Source organism: Lepisosteus oculatus, chromosome 26 (assembly GCF_040954835.1).
Source record: "Lepisosteus oculatus isolate fLepOcu1 chromosome 26, fLepOcu1.hap2, whole genome shotgun sequence".
In the NCBI taxonomy this organism is placed as follows: domain Eukaryota; kingdom Metazoa; phylum Chordata; class Actinopteri; order Semionotiformes; family Lepisosteidae; genus Lepisosteus; species Lepisosteus oculatus.
This window is the reverse complement of record NC_090721.1, coordinates 1,891,774-1,916,871: the sequence shown is the minus strand read 5'-3', so window position 1 is coordinate 1,916,871 and position 25,098 is coordinate 1,891,774. Positions and strand designations below refer to the sequence as shown.

Genomic DNA, 25,098 nt, shown 5'->3' with positions numbered 1-25,098 from the left:
TAGACACTTTAAATTTCAACATCTTTTGCTGCCCCTTGTGAATTAAAGCATATTCTTATCCAAACAGCTACCACTGCTGTTTATACAATTAAAGTCCTGCTCTGTAAGAGCAAAGAATTTCACATATTTTAGTCAGCAAAATGGCTGGAAGTGGGGGAGTTGAAAATTAATGCCATCGCTCAGTTTGCACCTAGTATTGCTTTGTTTAAGAGAAGAGTCCTCCTATATTTTTCTTCTTTATCAAACTTGGAAAAATCAAATTTTAATATGCAGGTGTTACTATAAGAATAAATCTATTTGAATATTGGTGTCTTTATCCATTTCACATTAAATGCTAAATGTATAATAATTTAGGCACTTTTCAACTTCCTTATTTTTTTAAATACGGTGTTTGAAATTGATTTTCCTTGTTTGATCATGCTCCTATGTTTTTGTAAAATAAAAATATTATTAAAATATAATTTCAAAATGTCACGAAAACATATTTTGAAATGCAACAAGGTAAAATTCAGAGATCTGCCATTTGTTTCAAAATAACCATTGTGCTTAAGACCTATTTTTTATTCTACTTTTAGTTACTAGACATCTGCTGCATGTTTAAAGCTCTTTTCTAACAATAGCAATAATCACAATGTCTAAAGTCCCACTGTTTTCTAAGGTCCTGCTGTTGGCAGAGCCTAATCTTTCACTGTCCCTTACCTTTGGTATGATTCAGTAGTGGAAGATTAATGCCTACAGAAATCGCTCAAGACAGCCATTTTCTCAGTTTACTTCCTCCATTAGATGAAACCTTATTCAACAGACACTTCGCTCTCATTTTCTTCCATCTGTTAAACACCTCCCTCTTGCTCAGCTCGCAGCACCAGGGGTATTAGCATACGTAATTTCACTTTTTCCAATTATTTGTTTTAGAATAGACACCCTCTCTTTGAAGAAGCATTGTTGCCCCCTTTAATATATTGGAGTCACTGACTATTTTATTACACACCCTCGTAATATGGAGCTTTTGAGACTGTGCTTTCTATGGGCCACCAATATAGAGACTTACTGCAAGTGTAGGAGATACCCTGCCAGGGTCTGGTGTGTGTAAGTAGTCTAGCTGTGAAGCTTTGAGCAAGCTGCAACTTGTTGAAAAGAGAGTTAGGGAGCCCATAAAGAGTTGGAGAAATCAAGTCTTGATGTGATTAATGCATGAATCAACCACTCGGCATCAGATATTGATATAATTTGCCTAATGCAGGCAATATTTTTAATTTCTAATTATATTGAATTTAAACCAGTAGAGAAGCTAAGAAGGAAGTGTGGTATTTAACGTGCATATCGAATCAGTGCCATACAAGGTCTCCTCTTCTGCATGACGTGTTGCAGGGGTGTTCACTTTACAGTTTGTCCTGTGGTATTTTATAATCTTGGAATTGGAAGAATGCAAGAAATTAGCAGGCTGCAGGGGCATTGCCTATATAAAAACTGCCATCACATTCTGTACAACACGTATTGTTGATTGCTGTTGCGTATTTTAAAGGTCCATCCAGTTTTGAACAGGGCCTGCCCAGCACTGGCAGGAGGACAGTGGGGATTCACTGTCACGTTGCCAAATTCCCAACACAGCCGACAGAGTGACCACTAGGGAGTGTGACTCAGATGGTGTTAGACTGTACTGTAGAGGTGTTAAGTGGGGTTGCCTTGTATGCTATTTAAGTGTTATTTCTCATAATAAAAAGCCACCTGCTACAGTGGGAAATGGAATGGAACAAAACCTGACTTTTTTTTTTACTGTGTGAAATTATTGCCTGATAAAAAATGTGATAGACGCATCACATAACCTCCAGGCTTAAGGCAAGCACTCACTGTGTTAATGGGCCTTATCAAAGCCAAGCAGAAAGAGATGCCACCTGCTACACAGTACAAATTAACTGCTGTTAGTTGGCTTTATCTTTCATTGAACGACGTGGAAAACAAAACTCATAATGTCAGGACGGTGTCAAAGTTTGGATACGTCTGTCCTGACTGTGATTGAATGAGACTTGCCTCCCTAACATCTAAAACTGACATGGACATAGATGTAGTAATAGAATGGGAACTACTATAGATCAGTTGTGGATAGGAACACTGATGTGAGACCTGACAATTTATTGTCACTACCAAATATGTGGTATATACACAGAAATTTAACACCTTTGCTACAGTGCTAAACAAATATGCACTATAGCTGCAGGCACTGATTTAACTGGTATATAGATTCTCATGCATGTAGATTGTATGTGGAAGTATCAATAACTCATAGGTTATGAAAGACAGAAAATGGAAGGAAATACATACCTCCTGACATAAAAGTAATATACAGTTACGACTACTGCTTTTAAGCTAGAATATTTTAGCGATAGTGTAAAATGATTTTATAGTGCTATATTTGACATGTAGAAAGAATGAACTTCTCTGATAACGCCAGTTCTAGACACATGACATACACACTTAGTTCAAACAGGAGTTAAACAGGCACATCTAGATGGGTATATTTTTTCTTTATGGTGGACCAGGAAAGATTCCCATGCTTCAGTGTCAGATTTGAAGAAATTGACATCAAGCGAATGACTTTCTGTACTGATGGATTTCAATCCAGAGCGTGTAAGCAGAAATTTCACAATTTGTATTCATCAGACAGCTGAACGCGCAAGGGAAATGTCGGGGAGCAGACCAACATGCATCCTGCCAGCAAAAAAAGTGGCAGAACCGATATTGCTGCTGAACGAGGTGAAAACACATTGCTCAGCTTTGTTTCACAGCGAGATGGAAACAAGGCATCAGTCATCCACATGGATCATCTCGGTTGAACATAGGAGCATTTCTAGAGTAGTGAGTCCACACAGAGAATGAGAAGAATGCTGTGATCCTCATGGTGCGTCGGTCTGCTTGATAAAATTTGACCACTGCAATCTGGGTCTGTGCTGCTTGCTTGCTTGCTTGCTCGTAGCCGGAGGAACAATTCCTGGATTATTTTTCCTCTGATCAGTCTTGCAATTTTTTTAATCTTTTCTTCCCTTCCATCCATTCAGAAGGCACTCAAAGCTTCAAAGCACCCAGGGTGTTTGCCCTGGGTTGGGGAAAGACGCTGCTTTACCCAATGCATTGCTGCTAAACACAGCAAACTGCTCCTTCTTGTCCACACTAATCCCAGAGACGGATTTGGCAAATCCCATTGACATGGCCTGCAGTCTAGAGCCAGAAGGTCCTGTGAATTTGTGACTCTTCTGGGATTCACACTGGACATTCTTTAAAAGGTTTGCATTAGTCAAAGTTAGAATGCTGAGGGAGGTAAAGCCACCAGAACAAAGATGCTGTTAGTGAAAAATCAATGCAGTGTTGGAGGACAAAGCTTTTGTTTTAATTCTACTTTTTTTTTGTGTATGCCTGGTGACAGTTGACATATGCAGCAAGTACATCTGTAGTACCTCCTTTTCCAGGAAAATGCTTCAAGGAAATCCTGTAACTATAGATTTATAAAAGCGGTGCAGCCTCTTAGACAAGATATCAAGATTAATAATGATACAATTGAATTATAAGTGTTTCTCAGAAAACTCCAAGCTCCGTACAGTAGCACACATACTGTACAGGCCAGAAGAAAAATGAAAGTGGAGAAACTAAGTGGGAAACTAAGAGTGAAAGGTCATTTCAAGTGAGTTTTGAATCTGGTGGAAGCCACAGTGTCTCTAGTAGATTTGGAAATTACTGTAAGTGGGACAGAAACCCTGTCATCCTTTGTGTGGAGCCTGGCCTCAGATAAAATACGAAGGCCTGATAGGGCAGATCCCAGATTAAGCTGGAAAATGCTCTGAAAAACACCCTCATAGTAACTTATTTAGACCATTCAGTTCTTTGGACTGGAGCAGGGAATCCATAAATTACTCTCTAAATTTCACAAGTAGTCAGTTGGCATATGAACAGTAGAATTCTGACCTTCAATGTCAACGTATACAATGCCCTTTCAACCACGTTTGTATTTAGACCTGACATGGGATTGATTTGGAAGGAATTAATTTAGACCACAAACAAGAAATGTAGCAAATGCATCCCTGAGATGAGGTTTAAAATATAACAGGGTTTTTGGAGGGATTGTTACTCTGCTCAATGTAGTCACAGGTCAGTGCTTGGCCTGAAAGATGAGCCATGGGCTGATAGCATGCAGGGTATTCTGAGGTGGGTGTGTAGGGAATGGTTACATAAAAGCATCATGTTTGAAGATGAAAGGATTTTATTTTTCTTAAATATAGTTGCAAATTAGTTGGATCAAAGAAGTTTATACCTCCCAGCCTAATATAGTTTCATCCATTTATGTTGATTCCGAAAAACTATGCCAAATAAAAGACTGGGCAGATGGAACATTATTTATGTATAAACCTTGTCCAACATTTCCATCAAGGAGCCTAAACAATCGGCGTTTCAGCTAGTGTCAATGGTCTTTACATTAGCCCTTCTCCTTGTAGAGTGTACTGTATGTATCTAAATAGTTCTGATCTGTGTTGAATTTTAAGCATGATGTTGGCGGCAAGCTTCACAGGGGTACGGTAGGGTCAAAAAGAAGCAAAAAGAAGGGAGAAGGCTTAACATGCAAGCACCATCAGGGAATACAGGACCGCATGGTAGCTTTCACAGCTGCTGCATACCCGTCTTTACATCCAAGACATCATCTCCAATTATCAAGCAATTAGTCATGTGTTTTATATTCTCTAGTAGCATCCTTATTTACTCCTTAATTAGTCAATTAAGTCTTAAAAATACAAATGCGTAGGTTCTTAGCTTATGGTGGATTGTTCATGTCAACACAGTTAATTAACTACAAATGAAATCTTAATTATTGCTTTTAAAATAGGATCAATCTTACATTGCAACATTTGTGAACATGAATATCTGCATCCAGTCTGTTTTGACATGCGGATGCACTGAAAAGAGTTCCCACCTTCTGCTGACTGTAGCCAAAGCAAACTGAGGTGATTCCTGGGTGTCAGATTTTTAACAGTCCTGCAGGGTTCAGCTTTGCTTGCACTGTGCTCCCTTCAAAGAGAGGTTAGACAACTCCATCATCACCTTACAGATCTCCAGCGTGCTCTCTGACCAGAAGGACAAGGCCACTGCACAGCAGCCAGGATGCACAGAGGCTGAGAAAGAAGAAATTGCTTTGGGCCAAGAAAGGCAGATGCTGCATTTAAGAACTCCTCTTTCCTTAACAACATTTACTCCTAGTCATCTCTCTGCTTTCTCTGTGTATTTGTCTGTGCATCAAGTGACAGCTATAGTGCCATTTTGGATTTGTAGACTAAAAAGAAAGAAAAGAATAGCACTCCCTGCCCAAAGGCAAATGTGAATTGAATTTCACCCTTTGATGTTGCCATTTACTGTATATGTGATCTTGAGATTATATAAGTGGTACATGTGGCCTCTTTATTTAAATGTCCCCTCCAAAATTATTGTCACCCTTGATAAAGATGGATGACAAAGGGATTGTACATGCATGTTATCTCATTCTATATTTTCTCTAAACTATCATTAAAATTAGAATAGAAGAATACCGTGTGTCTAAGGTGAGAGGAGGTATGATACAGTATGGGAGATCTGCGACAATACCCCCTCGCCTTACAAATCGGCGCACAGAGAAGAAACAATACAGAAAGTAGATGCATTAGAGTAAAGTCTTCGCCCAAGGCCTAAGTCTTCCATTACTACAGGATTTCATTTGAGAACCCACCAGGACACATTGTATCTACCCATGTGTCCAATAACCTAAGAATCTAACCGCTTATTCCAATCCAGGGCCACAGGGGAGCCAGAGCCTATCCCAGCAAGCAACGGGCAGAAGGCAGGGTGCCCCCTGGACTGACCGGCTGTCCATCACAGGGCACACAGAGACACAGACACACTCTCACCAGGGCCAGTTCACCTACCACTATGTCTTTGGACTGTGGAGCACCCAGGAAAACCCCATGCGAACATGGGAAACACATTCAAACGCCAAACAGCGAGCACCCCCAGTCCTGAACTGATCCCAGAGCCCCCGTGCCGCGGGGCACTAATGTTAACCCCTGTGCCATCCTAAATGCAAGATGTGATCTGGAAAAATGAAGAATACAGATCAGACATCAGCTATAAAAGACGGTCAAGGGCTAATGGAGACAAAATTGATGGTCTTCTCTTCCATTGGGCTTGTCAATGGAATGGATCAAAAGGAAACACACCAAAAGTTTTTTTTTTCTAACCATGGCTCGTTACAGTATAAACTCAGACCTCTCCAGTTCATTGGTTTTGGACATTCTGCTCCCTTAAAAAAAGATTACGGGACATTTGTTTTTTTCAAATCAGGAGCTAGTTTGTAATGCCCCTCCGCCCTGACAGCCTGTTGTATAAGAACACTTATCTGTGAAAAAGTGTCTAACAGAAGGCTGGCAGGCACTCTCCATATTCCCTGTGGTCGGTGGTAAACAGTGTTTTAGTTTAGTGGGCGAGTAGCTCAGCTCTGTGTTTCTCACTGTTGTTTTCATGATCCCTCATAGAAAGCCTGTCTGTGTACAACAACGTCGAAGCATTTTTTCTTTTTTTTCCTGAATCAATAAAACATACACTGAGCTCGTAAGACTAGAGCCTTGTCAATATTTTATGTAACTATATCTTTTTGCTTTTGTTCTCTGCTTCCCAAAAATCCTCAGAAGGTAGTTTAAGAAAATCTTAACACTGTGAATGGCGAATCATTGGCCTTTTTCCACTCCATTTGAGGCATGAATGCAGAGTAACCTTTGACTGGAAATGAGTAGAGTGAGGCAGACTAGCATTGTATTCTTGCTTGCTGCTGCCTGTTCACCTCTGTTATTGTACCTGGTGTCGGTTCATCTTCAAGTGCTATCTTACACAGCAGTTAGGACCTGTTGGACATTTCCCTCTGATTATGCTCCTTTGCGGTACTGTATATATAATAGTGACACTGTAATTTTGAGAAATACAAATGATGAATTTTGCAGTGCTTTAAAATGAATACTGCGCAGCGACTGTATTTAAAAACAAATACTGAGTAGTTAATGTGAAACTGAGACTGATTTGCAGTCAGTATGCAGGGGGGTATACAGTATTCATGAAGTATGATGATCTCGGCAGTTGAACGTGGTGTTAGTTTGTCTTCAAGTGCTGTCTTACACAGCAGTTACATACCAATTAGAACTGTTTTTAATAAACAAATGAGCAGAGAAAACTTTTGTATGTATGGCGATTGCATGATTTTTGAGCAAAACATGTCAGGCTTGCAGCTAGCACATACTGCACTGTTTACTGTGCAAGCCCAGATATTTCCATTGTAATATGAATTGAATTCTATGTGGATTTTAAGTGTGCAGGGCTAATGGTCATTGACGTTTGCTCCCTATTTTTCCGTCGATTGCCACTCGATAGTGAGTGGCTTGCATGCAAATATGGATTGCACAGTCCTGCTGACTCCTGAAGATGTGACACTGAGAACCTCACAGAACTGGCAAAGACCAGATGAAGCATAGGGTTGTGGAGGGCTAGCCGGCATGCCTGAGCTCTGACTATCTATTTACACATAAAGTACTGGAAATCATTTTGGAAAGAGGAGGTTAATGCACGTAGAATAATATTTTCCTTGCAAACCTAATGCAGTGCTGGCATAGGACCATGTGATTGTTTGCCTCACAATCTTGTAGTACCAATCCATCTAAAGACCTTGATCTTATTCCAAAAAAAGAGTTGCCGCATCCCAGTCTATCTCAGAAGGTACATTTGGACTACTTTCTAGACTGGATGCTTATGTATTGCAGGGGGACAAAGGGATAATTTAGAGAGACACTTACCTTGCCTGCCTTTAAAGGTATTCTTATCTCACGCCTTGCAATAAATGTGCAAAGTCTGAGAGCTTTAGTTTAAATTGTTTTTGAGTCATTAGAGAATTTCAGTGTACCATCCCAATCATTAACCTGAGATGAAGGAGATAATAGGGCTGTATGTCTATTGGAGAATTATAATGGTGTATTTTGTGTTATGCAGTATTTTCCTCCACAGTATTTTCATCTGTGGGTATTAAATTCATCCAGGCCCAAGTGAAAATAAGGCAGGAGGACCCCCTGAGCAGACATTCTCAAATATGACGATAAGGATTGCATTTTGGTGACATCTTTCAAAGTCTCACAGTGCCTGTTCACACCCTATGATGCTATAACCATCACCACTCACCATGTTCGTTCACAGCCAAGCAGATGACGTTCGAGAGACAGGGAACAGCCATGCATAAGTGTTTTCTGGCCTCAGAGATCCTGTAAAAAAAGAACAGCTTTTGCCTCTCTAAACAGATCATGGCGAAGAGGTGCTGCCACAAGCTGCCTGTCAGGCTCTTTGGTGAGCAGGACATGTCTGACATCTTCAGTTAGCTATTTAATGGCAGAAACAAGGGTGTCGTGCTTGAATAGTGACAGGTGGCTGATTCCATTTACATAATGACAGGATTACAATAGCCCTGTGGTCAGGGGGTCAGACTCCCTTTAGAATATGTGTCCATCAGTGTTAGAAAGGGTTGGGAAGGCGGGGAGAGGAGCTGAGGGTGGCAGTTATAACGCAGGTTTTATTCCAATTAAAAGCACAACTGACAATCTAGACATGGCTCTTGAGTTTAAAACTTTTTATTATGATAAGACTTGCACATCATGCTGGTTACTTATTTGGAATTTGTGAAGGTTTCTTATGGTTTTTCCCAAATGAATGGCTCCTGTATAAGAGAATATTATTTTCCTCAACTGAACAGCACAATTGTAGTTTGATCCTCCGGAGCATAGTTTAAAAGGCTGTTGCTCAGCTGTTGGAAACTTCAGAGAACTCAACCATTTGCTAGAGCTCTAACTGCCTGACCATGCTTCATTTCCCATCCACATGCAAGGGCACAGTGCCTTGCAGCTCTTGAACTGTAACAAATGACCCTTACTTTCTCTCTGCTCTACTTAATAAACCACATTTCTCCATGGTTTCATGGCTGAAATTACTAGGTTGCGCTGCTTCCACATTCCGTGGAAAACAGTCCCTATTCTCTGAATGATATTCTTTCAGCACCTAATTAAAGCCCCTTGGCCATCACTGCTTTATAGTCAAACCTACAGTACCACCTAAACCCCACTTCCAGTATTGCCTGCCCCATAAATCTAAACACCTTGACCTTGCTTCTGGTAAGCTGCCCACCCTACATTCTGCTCTCAACTTGAGCCACAGAGGTGTATTAACTCCCCACCAGTAATGTGATAACACTGCCAAACAAGTGTTCGGGTGCACCCAGAAGCACACAGTGACGTTCACCTTCATGGCTGTGCTTGTCCTGAGAGCCCAGTTGTGCTGTTTTTCTAGCCCTTGTTGCTTTACAGACTGCTGCACAGCAGGGTCTGACAGCTGTGTCGCAAAAGCTCCTTAGGTTCCCCTAGGAATCCCTCTTGACTGTTTCAATATGAGATTGATTCTCACTCAATGGGCCAATTCTATTGGCAGACAACAGAGCTAACGAGCTCCGGTAATGGGGAAAACGTCTTCCCATTGTGCTCTGCTTTAAAAAATCTAATCAACCGGCTTCCTTTTTTTTTCTTTCTGTTCATGCATGTATGTCAGAGCTAATTTAATCATCAATAATCACACATATGTCCCCTCACACAACTCTGCCTCTCTGTGACACACTGTCCTAGTCTTTCATGTGCACCTCACACACCAATTCACCCGGACAGTTAATGACCACGGAATCACTCTTGTGAGACGGGTAGTCATTTCATCGGCTTATGGTTTCAATCTATGTGCTGGCAAAAAAAACATCTTTTTTTCTCTCTACAAAAGTGAGGAAAGCACCCACTTAGGTGATAAATATCTGAGATTTGCTAGCAATTTTGGTTCATTTAAAAAGTATTTCAGAAAAGGACTATCTCTGAGCGGTACGATGCAGCTGAAAGTAGCCCCAAGGTAAAATAACCAGCAAGATCTTACTCAATAACGAGCCCAAGGACAAAGGAAGATAATTCGGCGTTAATCAAATTACTACCATTATTATTATTTTTAATAAGTTGAGTGCAATAAAGAAAGTGTGTATGTGTGATTTGTAATTTAGTGAAACAGGCATTTTCTGAATATTGCAGAAAGGAATATTCTCTTTTCACGTAGCATGGCTTTGATTTAGTGCTGGCAGAAAAGGTATTTTAATGTGAAATTTCCATTTCCTTTTAATACTTATAGTTGATATTGTTCGATGGTGTTTGTATTTGGAGCGCTTCTTTGTTTTACACATTATATACAAATCAGTGCAGATTTTATGCTTTGCTCAGATGATGAGACATACTTAGTAAAGACCACTGTACGGATTTCATTTTCTTGCTGCCTCCTGGCATTTGAGGTTGATCAGATCCAAGTCCCTCATAACCCCTTCATTTTCTCTCATATTGTATTAATTCAAAAAGGAAATGGGTAACATTTTGTGAATTTTAAAGAAGAACACAATGAAATAATATTTATTTGTGGAACCCACAAATGTCTGTTGTTTTGAGTTTGGAGGTCTCAGGTTTGGGTTTCTTGTGTAGCATCCTAACAACTGATGCCTCTCTTCCTTTTTATCGGCTTGGTGTTTTCTACAGTAGAGTACATCTCCTGGCCAGTGGGATACAGAAAGTCCAGGAGGTGAGGAAAAACTTCACATTGACAGCTGGTGCTGAGTCTTATCTCCCTTGTAATTCTTGTAACATTCACAAAGCCAATTCCCTTCACCCCCAGCAGAGGAGCTTGCTCTTTATTTGCTAAAGGAGTGAAATGAAACCTGCATCTCACTAGATATTCTCTCATGTCCCCAGGATCTCCTTTTCAAATAGTGGTGCCAGGATTATTCTGACTCAATTGCCTGCCCATCTGCCCGCTGCAACACCTACATATTTATGACTCTGGCCATCAAAACAAAAAGGAGATCATTGCGTCCGCCATGACAGTTTAACGCAGACTGGGGGAAAATGTTCACCCAGAACAGTCTGGGAAGGGTTTGGGGTGGTTTCTACCCACTGTAATCAGTCATGTTGGGATAAATTGTATAAATGTTAGAATCACCATTGTGCCCTTTGGGCTGGCAGAGGTGGAAAGTTATGTGGGGGTGCCCCTTTTCTTGAGCGCTACTTGTTCATTGGCACAACCTCCCCTGGCACTGTAGCTGGTTGTCGTGGTGATTTTCTGCTTTCATGGTGTTTTTTTCTTGCACCTGTTGTCATAGAGACGGGAAACAAATAGCCATGCTGCAGAACCCAGGGTGCAAACAAAGATGGCCTTTCTTGTTTCCTGGTCATTAGTGGGTACATCTATGCGTGCTGAATGTACTTCTGCACGTAGTTATATTTGTGTAGACACATTAGTCTGAAGAGCATTGTTCTTTTAACTCTTATTTGGTAAAACTGAAAAAATGATGATGGCGCTATATAAGACGTTTTAAAGAATTGTCTTATTTTAATTGTAATTTAATTTTTGCATCTTACTTTTATTGCCATAACAGTTATTAGTCATCATTTGCAGTTAGTCAAGGAAAAAAGGGTCTTCTGTGCTTTTGTGTAGGATAATAGAAAATTTGTTTTTCTGTTGTAAAATAGAAATGTTTTATGTTCTATCCAAGGGAAATCAAAACAGCAGTTGAAGGCAAAACAGACGTTTGAAATTCCGATTCATTACACCGACAATTGCATCTTGACTTAATCTCAAGGGAAGCTTAAAAACAGTGTCAGATCTTTGTGAGGAAAAAATGGTGTCAACAATCAGTCTAATGTTGTTTGATAGTTTATGTGAACAGCGCAGTCCCGCGTTTATTTTGCGTGGCTTGTGTAAACTGCCACACGTTGCTTCTAAGCAGTCAACATATTGAAATAAGGAGGTGACAACTGTGGGGGAAATAACTGTCGTTCTAATGTGGCACATTGTCTGTAAGATGCAGCTATTAAGAATCTACACCCTTTCTCTCCTCTTAAATATGAACCCACCTATCCAAACAAGTGGGATAAATGGGTTGGAGAGCAAAAAGTCATGGAATTGAAGAGAATGGAGAGGAGCTTGTGCAAGTGGACCTATGCTTTTGACCAGTGATCATTAATCACACTAAGCAGGCTCCATTTCAGCCAATGGGCTCATTAAAGCTCCCTCTGGACTGTACCCATCTGTATTGCTTTCTTTTGCCAGCCTCATTAAGCACTCCCAAAGTGAAATCAATCTGTGCGTTACAGCACTTGTGTATGTGTGTATGTGTGCGCGCGCGAGAGAGACAGAGAGGAGAATGAGAATTTGTCAGTCGACTGCAGACAAGGTTCTTTTCGGTGGCAGTCTATTACTGCTGGAGGAACGGGAGTCTTTTTCTTAAGCCTGTTTGGAATTCAAATGTCAATTGTGAAGTGAAAAAGGGTCTTTCACTCGAGTGTGGGTTCGAGGGAGATGTTAGGATTCAGTTACTAGGCAACAAGTGGCAAGACCACACTAGGCACTTCACAAAGTTTGTTGCAAAATAATCATTTTCTCAAAGGAAGGGTAGGGCGCGTCTAGAATTTAAACAAATTCTTATTCTCTTTTACTCTTAATCAGGATGCGTACATTAACTCACTTTTGTGCTTGTATAGGTACAGTCATATGTGCTGTTAAATACGACAGCTGAGATGTTTATTTTTTCCACTACTCGTGGAAATACTACTTGTATTTAATATTTATATATTACCTTTTGTTGATTACTAGAGCTATTTTTGTTGTGAGAATGTATGTTTGCATGTGGGTTAATTACATGCTGTAGCATTTCCAATGGGTTAGCATCAGCCCAGGTTTGAACTGTAAAGTAAAGAAACATTGACCCTTTCAGTTGCTTAACACTGGCTGAAGAAAAAGAAAAAAATACCAGACATTTTGGCAGCCTTGTTTGCTTGAGGCTTAAGATTGAATGACAGGGTTTACGCTCCTGAAATTGAACCGAGACTACAGAGCTCTCCTGGAATCTGATGGATTCAGGCTTTAGCTGATACCATTAGCTCAAGAGTTCTGCAAGCACTGAAACCAACACCAAATATTTCAAATTGTATCTGCTTACACAATTCTCTATTACGGTGTTATCTTTAAGATGGCAGGGAAAGCATTCACTTCTTATTTAAAATGAAAAGATCACTTGACTTTAAGATCACCGTTGTTTTTATAATGTAATAAATACCTGATAATAAAAGGGAAATTATTCTTTTTGTGTTTTTATTATTTCTTGTCACAACTGTGCCTTTATCTGTTCACACACGGCTTTGTTAAATACAGATACAAATTCCACACAAGAGTGAGAAAGAGCTTAAATAGTCATCCCAATGTTACGCTTTATAATTAATATTTTGAAAGCACCAGGGGAATTGAAACAGTTCTGGTTATTTAAAAATTAATCTTCTTTCATCTTCACTTTATATTGGCTTTGTCCCACTCTCTTGCTCATTGCTTCAGCGTTCGGCCGAAAAAGAGTCTCATGACAGTATGTGCCAAGACTGAGAGAAGGATACTCCAAAACAGTATGCTACTGTATAGGTCAGGGACCAGCCTATTCGTCTAAGTGGCCGATAGGAGCTTGTAGGCATTTCATTGACTGCTGAACAAAAACGACAACGATAGCTCCCAGCCAAGACAGACATGAAAGGTTAAGTGTCATCTCCGTGATCATTAGAGCTCTGATTAAGACAGTCTTAGCACGGGTGCTCGTCGATCGCTGTTGAAATAAACAAATTAGGCTCTTTCACTGAGAGTTCAACCCTGGGTCATACCCATACTTAGACTACCTGATGGAACATGATTAAAAATATGATTGGCTGTCAGTCCGAGATAACAATGGAGAACTTCTCAGGTACCGTGTGTGCCACCGGGTGCTGTTTTCTTTGGAATGTGTCTCTCTGTGGTAGGAAAGCTCAGTGCAGCAGCCACAGCCAATAGATGAGGATACATACTGTTTTAAAATGCTTTTTGGAGGCAAAGAATAGAAGCACAGTCCAGCTCAGCTCTAAATCCACTAATTACTGTATTAGCTTATTATTAGTGGGTGAGGAAAGAGACCTTAGAGGGACTTAGAAACCTGTGGACACACCAGCCTTCCAGAACCTGGATTGGACAATCTTCCTCTTGATTTGAGATGAGAAATGTAGTCATTGAGGACTGCTTTTCAGTTAGCAACTGATTAAGACCCAGAAACAGCCAATTTGACATCTTATTGAGATATTTGGTTCAGTTAAGCAAATCAGATCAGATATGGTATTATGAACCCCAGAGGACTCAGACCTCTCGAGACTGGGAGCTGCACCATCGCCCCTCGTTAAGCAGGCAGTTAAAGAGTAGCTGATTATCTATCATTAGCGGGTAGGCTAAGTTTTTGACTACTGGTTTTTGACAGGATGACTTCTGAAATGTCTCACACAGTACTTACAGGAATATTCAAATAGTATGAGAAGACAATTGTTGGATGTTGTTACGTTCATTTCAAATTTCCTACTGGGAACTCTACTTGTAAGGACTTGTATTCAAAATCATTGTTGCACAAACTAATTCTCCTCAGCTGTATTGAGTATTCTTAGAGGCATTCTTCACTGCTTGTCTGGTTTTGTTATTTGATGTGTGTTATGTTTTTAGGAAGACAATGTTTAGTGTTTAGGAAAGAACTATGAACAAATCAATGAATCAAAAGGGGTTTAAATTAATTCAGTTCCAAGCTTAGTTTCAATTTAGATTTTAAAGCACTTGTTGGTTTGAAACATTCGTTTTTGAGAATGAAAAATCATCTTCGCTAAAGTCCCATTTCCCCTCTGATGCTTTCAGACCAGGTCTCAGAGCCATTCAGTAACTTTAAGAAATAGCTGCATCTACTGCAGTCAAAAAGCATTAAAAGCTTTTCAGGATCTTTGACTACTTTTATTGTCCTTTTTGTTCTGTGAAGAGGCTGGTACTGAGTGCAACATCATTAATCCAAACTTCTGCCTAGTTCTTCACTGAATGCTGTTTTAGTTTTATTTTTGACAATATCAGGTCATAAATTTTAAAAACTGCACTGATGTTTGATTGTGAAATGCTGAAATGAATGAGAGCAGAAATCTGCCTATATCTAAATATTTTTGTCTGAGCCACAAGGGTCTGGCGATCTGTCATGTTGATGGGTTGCCTGCACTCTCTTTGGTCTGAGAGTCTTCATTAAAAGCAATCAAAGACTTCTTCATCTTGACACCCAGGTAGTGAGAAATGAAAACAGCCCCAAGGTGGAGAGTAAACAGCAAGCAATGAACAGGTGAGAGAGCAGCCAGAAGCTGGAGAGGAACTGCTCCTTGGCTATTCATCACAGCTGGCAGTTTTTGATTTAAAACAAAGGCTGCAAATTTAGCTAAATCCACCAAATTGTGTCCTTGAAAAGAAAAAAGTAGGTTTTCATAAATCATGTTAAGTTAGTTTCATGCAAAATGGTAGATGTTAGCTGCTGGACTTGTTTTTTTTTTTTTTTAAGCTATAGTTGTGAAAGGATTCCCAGGCTTGATTGTCTGTTTGGTTTTAACCTTTCTCTTACTCTACATAGGGAGAAAGCATGTGGTCCCATTAGCTAAGATGAAATGCAAGCAGCTTTTTCCTCACTAATTCTAGTTGATTTGTGTTTGGCTTTCATTATGCAAGGTTTGAACCAGCCTTATCCATTAGGAGCCTGGTTATGACAACCCCTTAACTGATCATTGTGATGCGCTTGAAAATGTTCCCAGAGTTCCACCTCTTTAACCTCCTTTGATTACTTTGCTGCCACCTCCTCTGTTACAGTATCCTATACAATTCAGTACAAAGAGTTTGGATAGTCTGATGGAGTATCAGATCCTTCTCTCTGACCCTTGTCTTCTCCATCGCCATCTCCTCCCCATCATCCTTCACAGCTGCTTTGACTTCCCTCACACAGCGGCAGGTGGAGCATCCACCAAGACCATGATTGGTTTGGCATACTTGAACATAAGGGATTGTGGCTGCATGTAGAGATCGTTTAAAATAATAATAAAGCAATGGTGTATTCCTAGCTTGTATTGTACTAAAGTGTGTGGTAGTTTTTCAGAATGTAAATGAAGACTTTTGAAGAGACAACAGCCAAAAGCATGAGGAGGATGGTTTACGTTGATATCCTTCATCAAGTGTATTTACGTCCCTTAAACACGGATTACATGTGGAAAAGTAATGAGAAACATATAAAGGGACTTTTTATGTCCTTGGCTGTAAAGGACTGTTGAAAGATATCTAGGAACAGTCTCACTCCCTCTAATCCTGCTAACATTTCTCTTTGGCAAGAGAAATAGGCAGCGAAATACAGAGAATAATCACATCCACCAGTAGGTGTGATTTCTATATACAGTAGAAAAAAAAGTCATATTTGTGACTCACAACAGTCGTATTGACAGGAAAATCTCTATAGAAATGAATATAATGAAAATCAAGATTATCCTTTTAAAGCATACAATCTAACATCTACAGCATAACATTAAATGACGGTTCAATTTTTCTTCCTGTGACTCAGAACACATAGCTGTGCAGTCCATAACAAATCCATTTGACATGCTTAAAAACACTGTTTGTGGCACATGAGAACAATCAATATTGTGAAGAACTTGCCTGCAGTTTGCTCTGTGATTTCCTGCTAATCTTTTTCATTTATCTTGAATTCAGTCATAACGCTGGTTTCAGTAGATTCGTGCCTTGTTGTTGAGAGACAGGATGCAGAGCTTGATCTGAGAAACTGGGAGGTATTTACTTGAATGCTTAATGGGACAATTAGAGTACGTTGCCTTTTTAGAATTCCTACGAAAAACAGTGTACAGAGTAAGGGAGAGACCCATATGAAGTTTTTCTGTTTTTAAGAGATGATTGGCATCAGACATTTTGCCTTTTTGACTTGGTTACAAAGGGAGCTCCTTTTTAAATACTCAGAAGAGACTGGGAGATAGGAAGCCTCATGCACTTTAACACACACAAGCACTCGTGTGGATTGTGCCAAGTCTGAATGGCAAAAAGAGTTTTAGAGGCATATTAAGGAGTATTCATTAGCAGCGTTAAGAGGGTGCACTCCTGTGCATTAGCACTGCTGCGGCCTTGATGAAGACGGATTATGACGGCGTTTCCAACAATGCTGAGTATATTTTTGTCTTTTGAAGATGTTGTAGAGTATGAAGCTTCCTCCTTTGGAGGCCAGACATTGTGCAGGAGATGTGCCTCTTGAGTGGTTCCCATGCAATCTTCATGTTTCCCTGAAGGTCAGCTGAAGATTGATTAGAAAACCTCTGGGGGTTGAGAAAGGAACAATTAGTGTTTGGCTGTGCAGTAGGAATCGAGGGAAAGCCAGCTTTCATATCCCAGAGGCTCTACAGGAAGCTGGCTGGGGTACAGTGTCAGGTTATTTTGCCATCTGCCCTGTTCCCCATTCAACAATAAGTAAAGAGCATTTCCACTAAAGATATTCAGTAAATCATCGGGATAATGCCAGAAGGAAACCCGGAGGCAGTGTCGGAAATGTGATGGTGATCTATATGGGCAACTGGAAGTGCACATTACATGCTCCGAGACTGAAAAGATATTTGAGCCTCTAATGTGTCCTCTAATGGAGTGGCTTGCAGGAGCAATAAAAGTATTAAGTCATCCACAGCTGAGATTATGACGTTGTTTGAGCAGCTCCGTTTTGCACCTTTATTTTACCAAGTGTTCCCGCATCATCCTCAAACACCCCTTTACCCCCCAAACACCCTAAAATGATGTCAGAAAATCTGACTGATGAATTTAGATCTTTAACTCTCAAAAACCTATTCTTGCTTATAATTGTTGAGTAATAACCCAAGGTTTGCAATACTGTAATAGTTTGTACTGTACATCAATATAGATCAATTATGTGCTTAAAGGGAACAAATAACAACCATTGTGGTTTAATTTAGCACTTTTATTTATTTTAGAAGCACCAGATGGCTGAGGTCTGTCTTGAATCATGAAAAAAATAACTTTGAACCCCGCATGTGAAAGTGTATACAGTATATACAGTATACTGTACATATCTGAAGAAAACAAAGTTCAGTTTGGCTAACATCCTTTAGAGAAATGTAATTATGTTCATAGTCTTTAATTTTCTATACATAATATTGATGTAAAGAACAAGAGCAACAATGCGTTATTTATGTCTGGTTATAAAAAAAGTATTTTTTCTTCTCCTCATGAAATCTTAACACCAATTTCAGCTTCAGGTGCACAATAACATAAGCCTAATGGCATGTGAAATGTGCTGCAGATTGAAGGTGTGGAAATAAAGGTCCCTTTTACGCCTTATTCACGCAGATGATCTCAAGACTTTTGAGGTCTTTTTTGCTTTTGTGCACCCACACATTGGGTCTTTTCTTGTCAGCGTGGAATAGACCTATACCTGTTTTTTTTTTGTTTCTTTCATCATTCTTCTCGGGTAAGAAAGCTAAACCCCCTAAATGTGTTCAGAAACACGCACTAAAACCACCATGGTTGTCATGAGTTCCAAACAATGAAGGCCAAAAGTATCATCTAAATTCCTTGTACGCCTACAATGTTCTGGTCTGCCTGTGAGTTTTTCCTTTTTCCTGGTGCAGTCTCCTTTTATCTGACCGCACCTACAATTGGAAATTCGAGAAGCCCCCCACCCCCCCCAATCCACTCCACCCCTTCTTTCAGTGTTTCAGCCCCTACCCCTGTCTCCATCTCTCAAGGGGCTGTGAAGAGAAAGACAAGGGGAAGCTCATTCATCAAAGACCTTTACCTCATCTCTCCTGAGACCTGGAGTCCAGGAGCCCCTGAGCTCCGAGACCACAGAGTCTGCCTCAACACTTTTGAGTGGGAGGAAGATAAATAGCACAGGAGATAAACGCTTTTTTCCGCGGTGTTAATATCCTTTGAGGCCTCTCAGTGTGGCTGAAAAAGGCCAGTGATTGCAGTCTGCCACTGAGTACCGTAGGTGTGGTGAGACATGGGTGTTATTGGAGAAGAAAACACGATGGTGGGAGGGGAGTGGTGGTGAGTCTAGCATAGACAGAATCATAATTATTTATAAGGATTTAACTGAGCTTGGTTTTCCAACTGGCCACCCATATATAGCCTGTAATTTAGGATCTGAGGCACATGGGATCGGTAAAAGTTTTTGGCTCATGTTGTTTTTTGCAGTCTGCTTGACATGAAGGGTTGCACAAAAATCTTACAGTAGCTGCAGCTGTATGCCCAAGACACATGACCAGTGACATTCATTCCTTGTTTATGAAATAAGTTGGCAATGTGATATACCAGACAGCTTCTATTAGTAAAGGTCAGTATAAGCCAGTAATATGGGGGAGTTTGATACTTCCAGCTATAGCTGGACAAATGGCCACAATACTTCATTTTTTTTATACTTCATCTGGATTATGTCGTATGTTCAGGTAGCTTTATTGTGTTTTTAGAATTACAGTTTGTATTAAACAAGGCTCAAATGAGCTCTGTTACGTGTGGAAGCAAGGAAACAGTGGTAATGGAGCAGATACTGTAGCTCTTTGGAATCAAGATCAGATATTATGGTGATCAAGAGTAAAAAAACCTACTGTTTTCCTTGGATTTTATTTACTACATTCTCTGAAAACCGACTACAAATACTTCACTGTGCTTATACTGTGCATGTTTTTCTGTACGGTACGTCATGGGGTGTTAATTATTTCTCCCTTAATGTCTATAATCCAAACAAATCTGTTGTCAAAGATTTTGAAGGACTCTTAGCATAATGTAAAATTATAATAAAGAATTTGGACCTAGAGGTTCCTCCAATATCTGGTCTTTACAGTCTATTACAGTGGTGGACATTATTCCAGCCAGATGCTTTATTATATTACAGAGCCCTCTATAGAGCAGTTAAAATATTAAAGAACTGATTACATTAAAGGTGTCCTGGGAACTCGGGGGATAGAGATCATTCCTGTATTATATTTTTCAAATGGAGCAAATGGGCACAGCATAGATGGTAGGCTGGTTGTATAATTAGCAGTTTAGTCTTCAAGGTTAAATTGTAAGGGCATTACTACCAAACTAATTTTATTCTGCATCTTCACAGTCCTTTTTTGTGCTGTTAAGTTGATGAAATTTCTGGATGAATTTAAGTCACCCCGGTTGTCTAACCAGAGTGTTCTGCTTCTCTCATCCTTTTGCAGTGGCAAGCAAAGTGCTACCCACCAATTCTGATGCTCTTCTCGGTGCCTCCGCCACCTCTGCCACCACCAGCCCTCCTAACGTGTACCTTCCAGCCAGCTTCAAGCTCTCCAACACCCAGCTCGCCTTCTTTCTGCGGGAGACACGCCAAGCTCCACAGGGTAACCAGAGCGGCCACCCCCTGCAGCGGTCCGAAAGCTTTGTGGTTTTTCAGACCAAGGAGCTTCCAGCTGTCAATGTCACATTTGGGCCTTTTGCTCAGGACCAGATCCTTTCCAGAGATCTCTTGCAGCCCTCCAGCCCGCTGGAAGTCCCTGGCTGGTTAACAGTCAACTGGAAGGTCCGGGCCTTTATTGTCCAGCCTAGGGTCTTCTCCAGCAACCCCGTTGTCCAGGTGCTATTTTACATCGCCGGCCGAGACTGGGATGACTTCAAAGTGGTGGACAAGTTGCCCTGCGTGCGGCTTCATGCCTTCCGGGACGTACGGGAGATCAAGACCTCATGTCGGCTCCGGGGGGACTTGGCGCGTTGCCTGGCTCAGCTGGAGCTCCCGGGCACATGGTTCAACATTAACGTGGCCCCCCTGGCTCGCAGGAAGGTCATGGAAGGACTTGAATTGAGTGGTGAGACCCTCCAGGCTGAGCTGTACTACACGGTTCATGACCCTGATGGGAACGGGGAGTGTGGAGACAACTCCCCCCGTCGGGGGACAGGGGGTCTCCGAGGAGAGATGCCCACCCAGCACCCTCTTCTACGCATTGGGAGCATCAGTCTCTACCAGCCAAGCCAGGAGCAGATGATGATGGACAAGCAGCTGGACAAGAACATGTTCCTACGACTGCCGGAGAAACCGCTGAAGCCAGGAGAAATCCTCAGCATCAGCCTGTTCCTGGTGCCCAACTCTACTGTTGACCAGTTTATTCTCAAGTAAGTCTCGACACAAGCCTCTGTTTGAAATTCTGACAAATCTGCTAGGCTATGCTAGAATTAAGGGGCTGTGAAATGCTGTCCCATTCTCTTCGGGACAATGCTGGGATGCAAACATCTAGACGTTCACATACGGCAGCAGGACTGTATCCCTGAGCTGGAGTCCAGCATGCGGTGGAAGATAACCAAGGTTTAGTTCAGGAGGTCACATAGATGATTATGAAATGTTCCTATTACACCTTCCACTTTTAAGTTGGGAGAATAATCATATTTGCACAGAAACATGAGATACAAAAAAACAGAACTGTTCCATAAACATGGTAATAATCAGCTAAGAGACTTTTCACTTTCAGTTTTCAGCAAAGCATTTCTTAGGCTGAATAGGTTGTTTTGCTTAAGATGCGACTGTCCTTACAGGCACGTTTACTGAGAGTTTTCCACACGACGTTGGGTCAAACAATATCAAATCATCCCAGTTTCCATCACAATGGAACCATCTTGTATTTTTACTAAATTGAAAAGGCTAAAATGAATGTCACAGTTGAATAACAAAAACTTGCCAGTTAAGAGTGGCACTCATCTTACTTGAAGAGTATAACTTCAGGCTTTCAAGAAAAATGCTTTCTCCAGAGTATATTACTTGAAACTGCTTAACTTAAAATCCTTATGATCTGTCCTTTTAAATTTTGAATTAGTGCTGAAGTGGCTTTGAGACTACTGCGGCCACAGGGCTCTACCTGATGTTCCAATGTTGTCTTCTTTTTAGGCCTACTACAAAAGTTCAGAGTTCCAGTTTAAAACACCACTGCTGAATATGCATATCAATCTAGAGGAAAGTGGCGAGCTGTGAATTATCTCTAATATCATTCTGCATTCACCCATGACGAAGGGAAACGCTTCATAAACACGGTGTCTTTTTAATTGTAAAGGAAACTTCATCTGCGCTCAGACTTCAGTTTAGCAGTTAAGCGTGAATTAATTAGACTTCAATAACTCATTAAGAAGTACGGGAACAGGCTCCGTTACGCTTTTAACTGTGAATTGCTAATTAATTAGTGTCATTGCTGAGTGCAAGCTAATGAACCATGTATGCATATTTAACAGAGCTTTGGTGCCTGCACAGAAATAGACACCAGAGTTGGTATTTATTTGAACACAAACTGAAAATTTGTTAGCCCCATTATTGATAATGGCTTGGCTAATTCCACTGAATATGATGCTCTACAACATACCATGTTTATGTCAGAGCTTTTAATCAACATGGCCTTCAAGTTTTTGTAGCATTTAATCTTCTTGGCCTCTTGCAGAGTTGTGGTAGAGACAAATATTTGATTGTCAGAGTCATCCCAAGAATAAGAGCAAGGTTACAAATGAAAAGAAGCTATTCAGCTCCCTGTTGAGCATTTGGCTGCTTTGGAAGTTATTGATCCTAGGACCTCATCAAGATGCTTTCAGAATAATCCTGATGAACTGGTTTAAGAGTGCTTACATTATTAATGTTGCAGTGGGTTTACAGAGAAACATTTACTATAGTACTCCACTCCACAGAAAATCTGGAATAGTTTGTGCCACATTGTGATAGATAAGACTTTATTGATCCTGAGGGGAAATTGAGGTGTTACAGTAGCCCAGCCCAAGACAAGCAAAAACAGACATCAGATTAGATGAAAAATTAAAATAAGTACAGCAATACAAAGTAAAATCAATAGAGTTAGGTGTATGCAAAATATACAAAGAGTCACTGTAAGACAATAAAGTATGTGCAAAATGCGCAAAGGTACATACAGATTGAAAGTAGCACAGTATAAACAGTACAGTAGTGCAGTGTCCAAAAAAGTACATTAGTACAACATGCTGTCCATAGATGAGCAAATGAAGGGCAAACAGTCCTAGCCTAGGGCAGTGTTATACACCCTGACAGGCACCGGGAGGAAGGACCTGCGGAAACGTTCCCTTGAACACTGTAGCAGGAGCAGTCTGTTACTAAAAGTGCTTTGGTGTCGAATAACAGTCCCATGTAGTGGATGAGAGGCGTTGTTCCTGATGGCTGTTAGCTTGGTCAGCATTCTCCTCTCAGCCACCACCTCTCGGGGGTCAAGGCTCAGCCCCAACACAGAGCCAGCCTTCTTGATGAGTTTCTTGAGTCCGTTTACATCTCTTGCCATGATGCTGCTGCCCCAGCACACAACAGCGTAGAAGATGGCCACTGCCACCACTGATTCATAAAATATGTGTAGCAGTGTTCTACACACACCAAAGGACTTGAGCCTCCTAAAAAAATATTCAGCACCGACCTTTCTTGTACAGGGCGTCAGTGTTTACAGTCCACCCCAGCTTATCATCCAGGTGTACTCCTAAGTACTTGTAGGACTGCACCACCTCTATGTCCTCACCCTGGATGGAAACAGGGTTCAGCGCAGACTTATTGTTCTGAAAGTCCATGACCATTTCTTTAGTCTTTCTGGTGTATGGCTGGAGATGGTTAAGATGACACCACTCAACAGAGCTGGTAATCAAGCTCCTATATTCCTCCTCCCTCCCTTCACTAATACAGCTCACAATTGCAGACTCATCCAAAAACATCTGCAGATGATATGCCTCAGAGTTGTACTTGAAGTCATAGGTGTAAACAGTGAACAGGAATGGAGCAAGGATAGTCCCCTGTGGAGCCCCAGTACTGCTTTAGTCTGGGAATGTTGCATAAGGAGTTGACATTTCCTGGCGCATTGCTGGAGCTGTGCCTCTACCAAGTTGAATTCTGTACGTGCTCCGTCGTCTTTCTGAGCCCCCATGTTTCATTTTATCTCAAGAATCAGAGGAATTACTTTCCAATATGCAAGGACAAGCAATTGTCATTATAAACAATTGTCTGCAAGTAACTGTATTATAGCCGTCTACCCTGGATAGACTGCACTGTTGGTGGCCTAAGTTTAAGCACTAGAGAAAGGTCAGCACTGCCCATTCCCTCTGTGGCTCTCTGGCCTGCCTTGTTTACCCAATAGCTCAGTAAGTTAAGCTCTGGCATTTGCAGCAATAGAAACACACTTGGTATTCAGAGAGGAAGACACATGTCTTCCCTGAACTGAGCATGTCAATAGAGGGTTGAATTAGAGTGCTCGGAGCCCACTGTTGAAATGCTCTCTCAAAAGGAGTATTAAAAAATGGAATAATGGAAGACTTTAAATATGAATTAAACCTGACAGAAGTACGGTTTCCCCCCTTCCTCCTTCTTTTCATCAGAAACCCTGACCTTTATTCCTCTTTTATTAAGGCTATTGCATTTCAAAGAGAACTGAACCAAAGGATGTGTGACTAATGGAGATCCACCACAAGCTCTTATGTCCCTCTATGTTGAGATAGTCAATGCAAACCCTGGAAATCTGTCATAGGGCTTCTAGCCTTTTGGCTTGCTTCACTGTCTGGCGGTAGTATTGCCGGTTTTGGAAGTGCAAAGTGCATGCATCATTTTATTGAGTACTAGACATGATATAAAAATGTTTACCTCCAAGCATAAGGAATTATTACCTCCTAAAAAACAAACCTGTGGAGCCCTGTGCAACTGGCGTATTAATTCCACAGACCATTTCTAAGAAGTGAACGGTCTTAGAAAGCACTGTGATTTTGTATCTCAACTTTTTATTTAGGAGTGTGGTATGTGGCTTAAAAGCAAAACCCAAAAAGAAAAAACAATTGCTGACACATTGTTTATCTACTTGATATACCCAGGTTTTATTATTCATTTTACAGGAGTTCATTTGGATTTTTTTTTATTGCCTGGCCTTGTAATTTCCTATATTGGATCGTGTCCCAGGCATGCTAGATGTGGCTGTGACTTTTATAATGCAGTGTCAGTTAGGAGCTGCTTGGAAAGAATATACTTAATGTCTTGCCCAATGTGCAGCTCAGAGAGTTGGACTCTGGAAGTGTTACTTTATCGGTCATTTTTTAAAA

At 40.8% G+C, this 25,098-nt stretch overlaps 1 protein-coding gene across 2 annotated transcripts in view; it reads left to right on the top strand.

Moving 5' to 3' along the window:
- tmem132e (transmembrane protein 132E) overlaps nt 1–25,098 on the top strand; it is a 229,873-nt gene that overhangs the window by 146,022 nt on the left and 58,753 nt on the right. For both annotated transcript variants that reach the window (XM_069184282.1, XM_015367846.2), the window contains one exon: nt 20,223–21,147. In XM_069184282.1, coding sequence (XP_069040383.1) covers nt 20,223–21,147 — 925 coding nt within the window. The remainder of the gene's footprint in view (nt 1–20,222; nt 21,148–25,098) is intronic.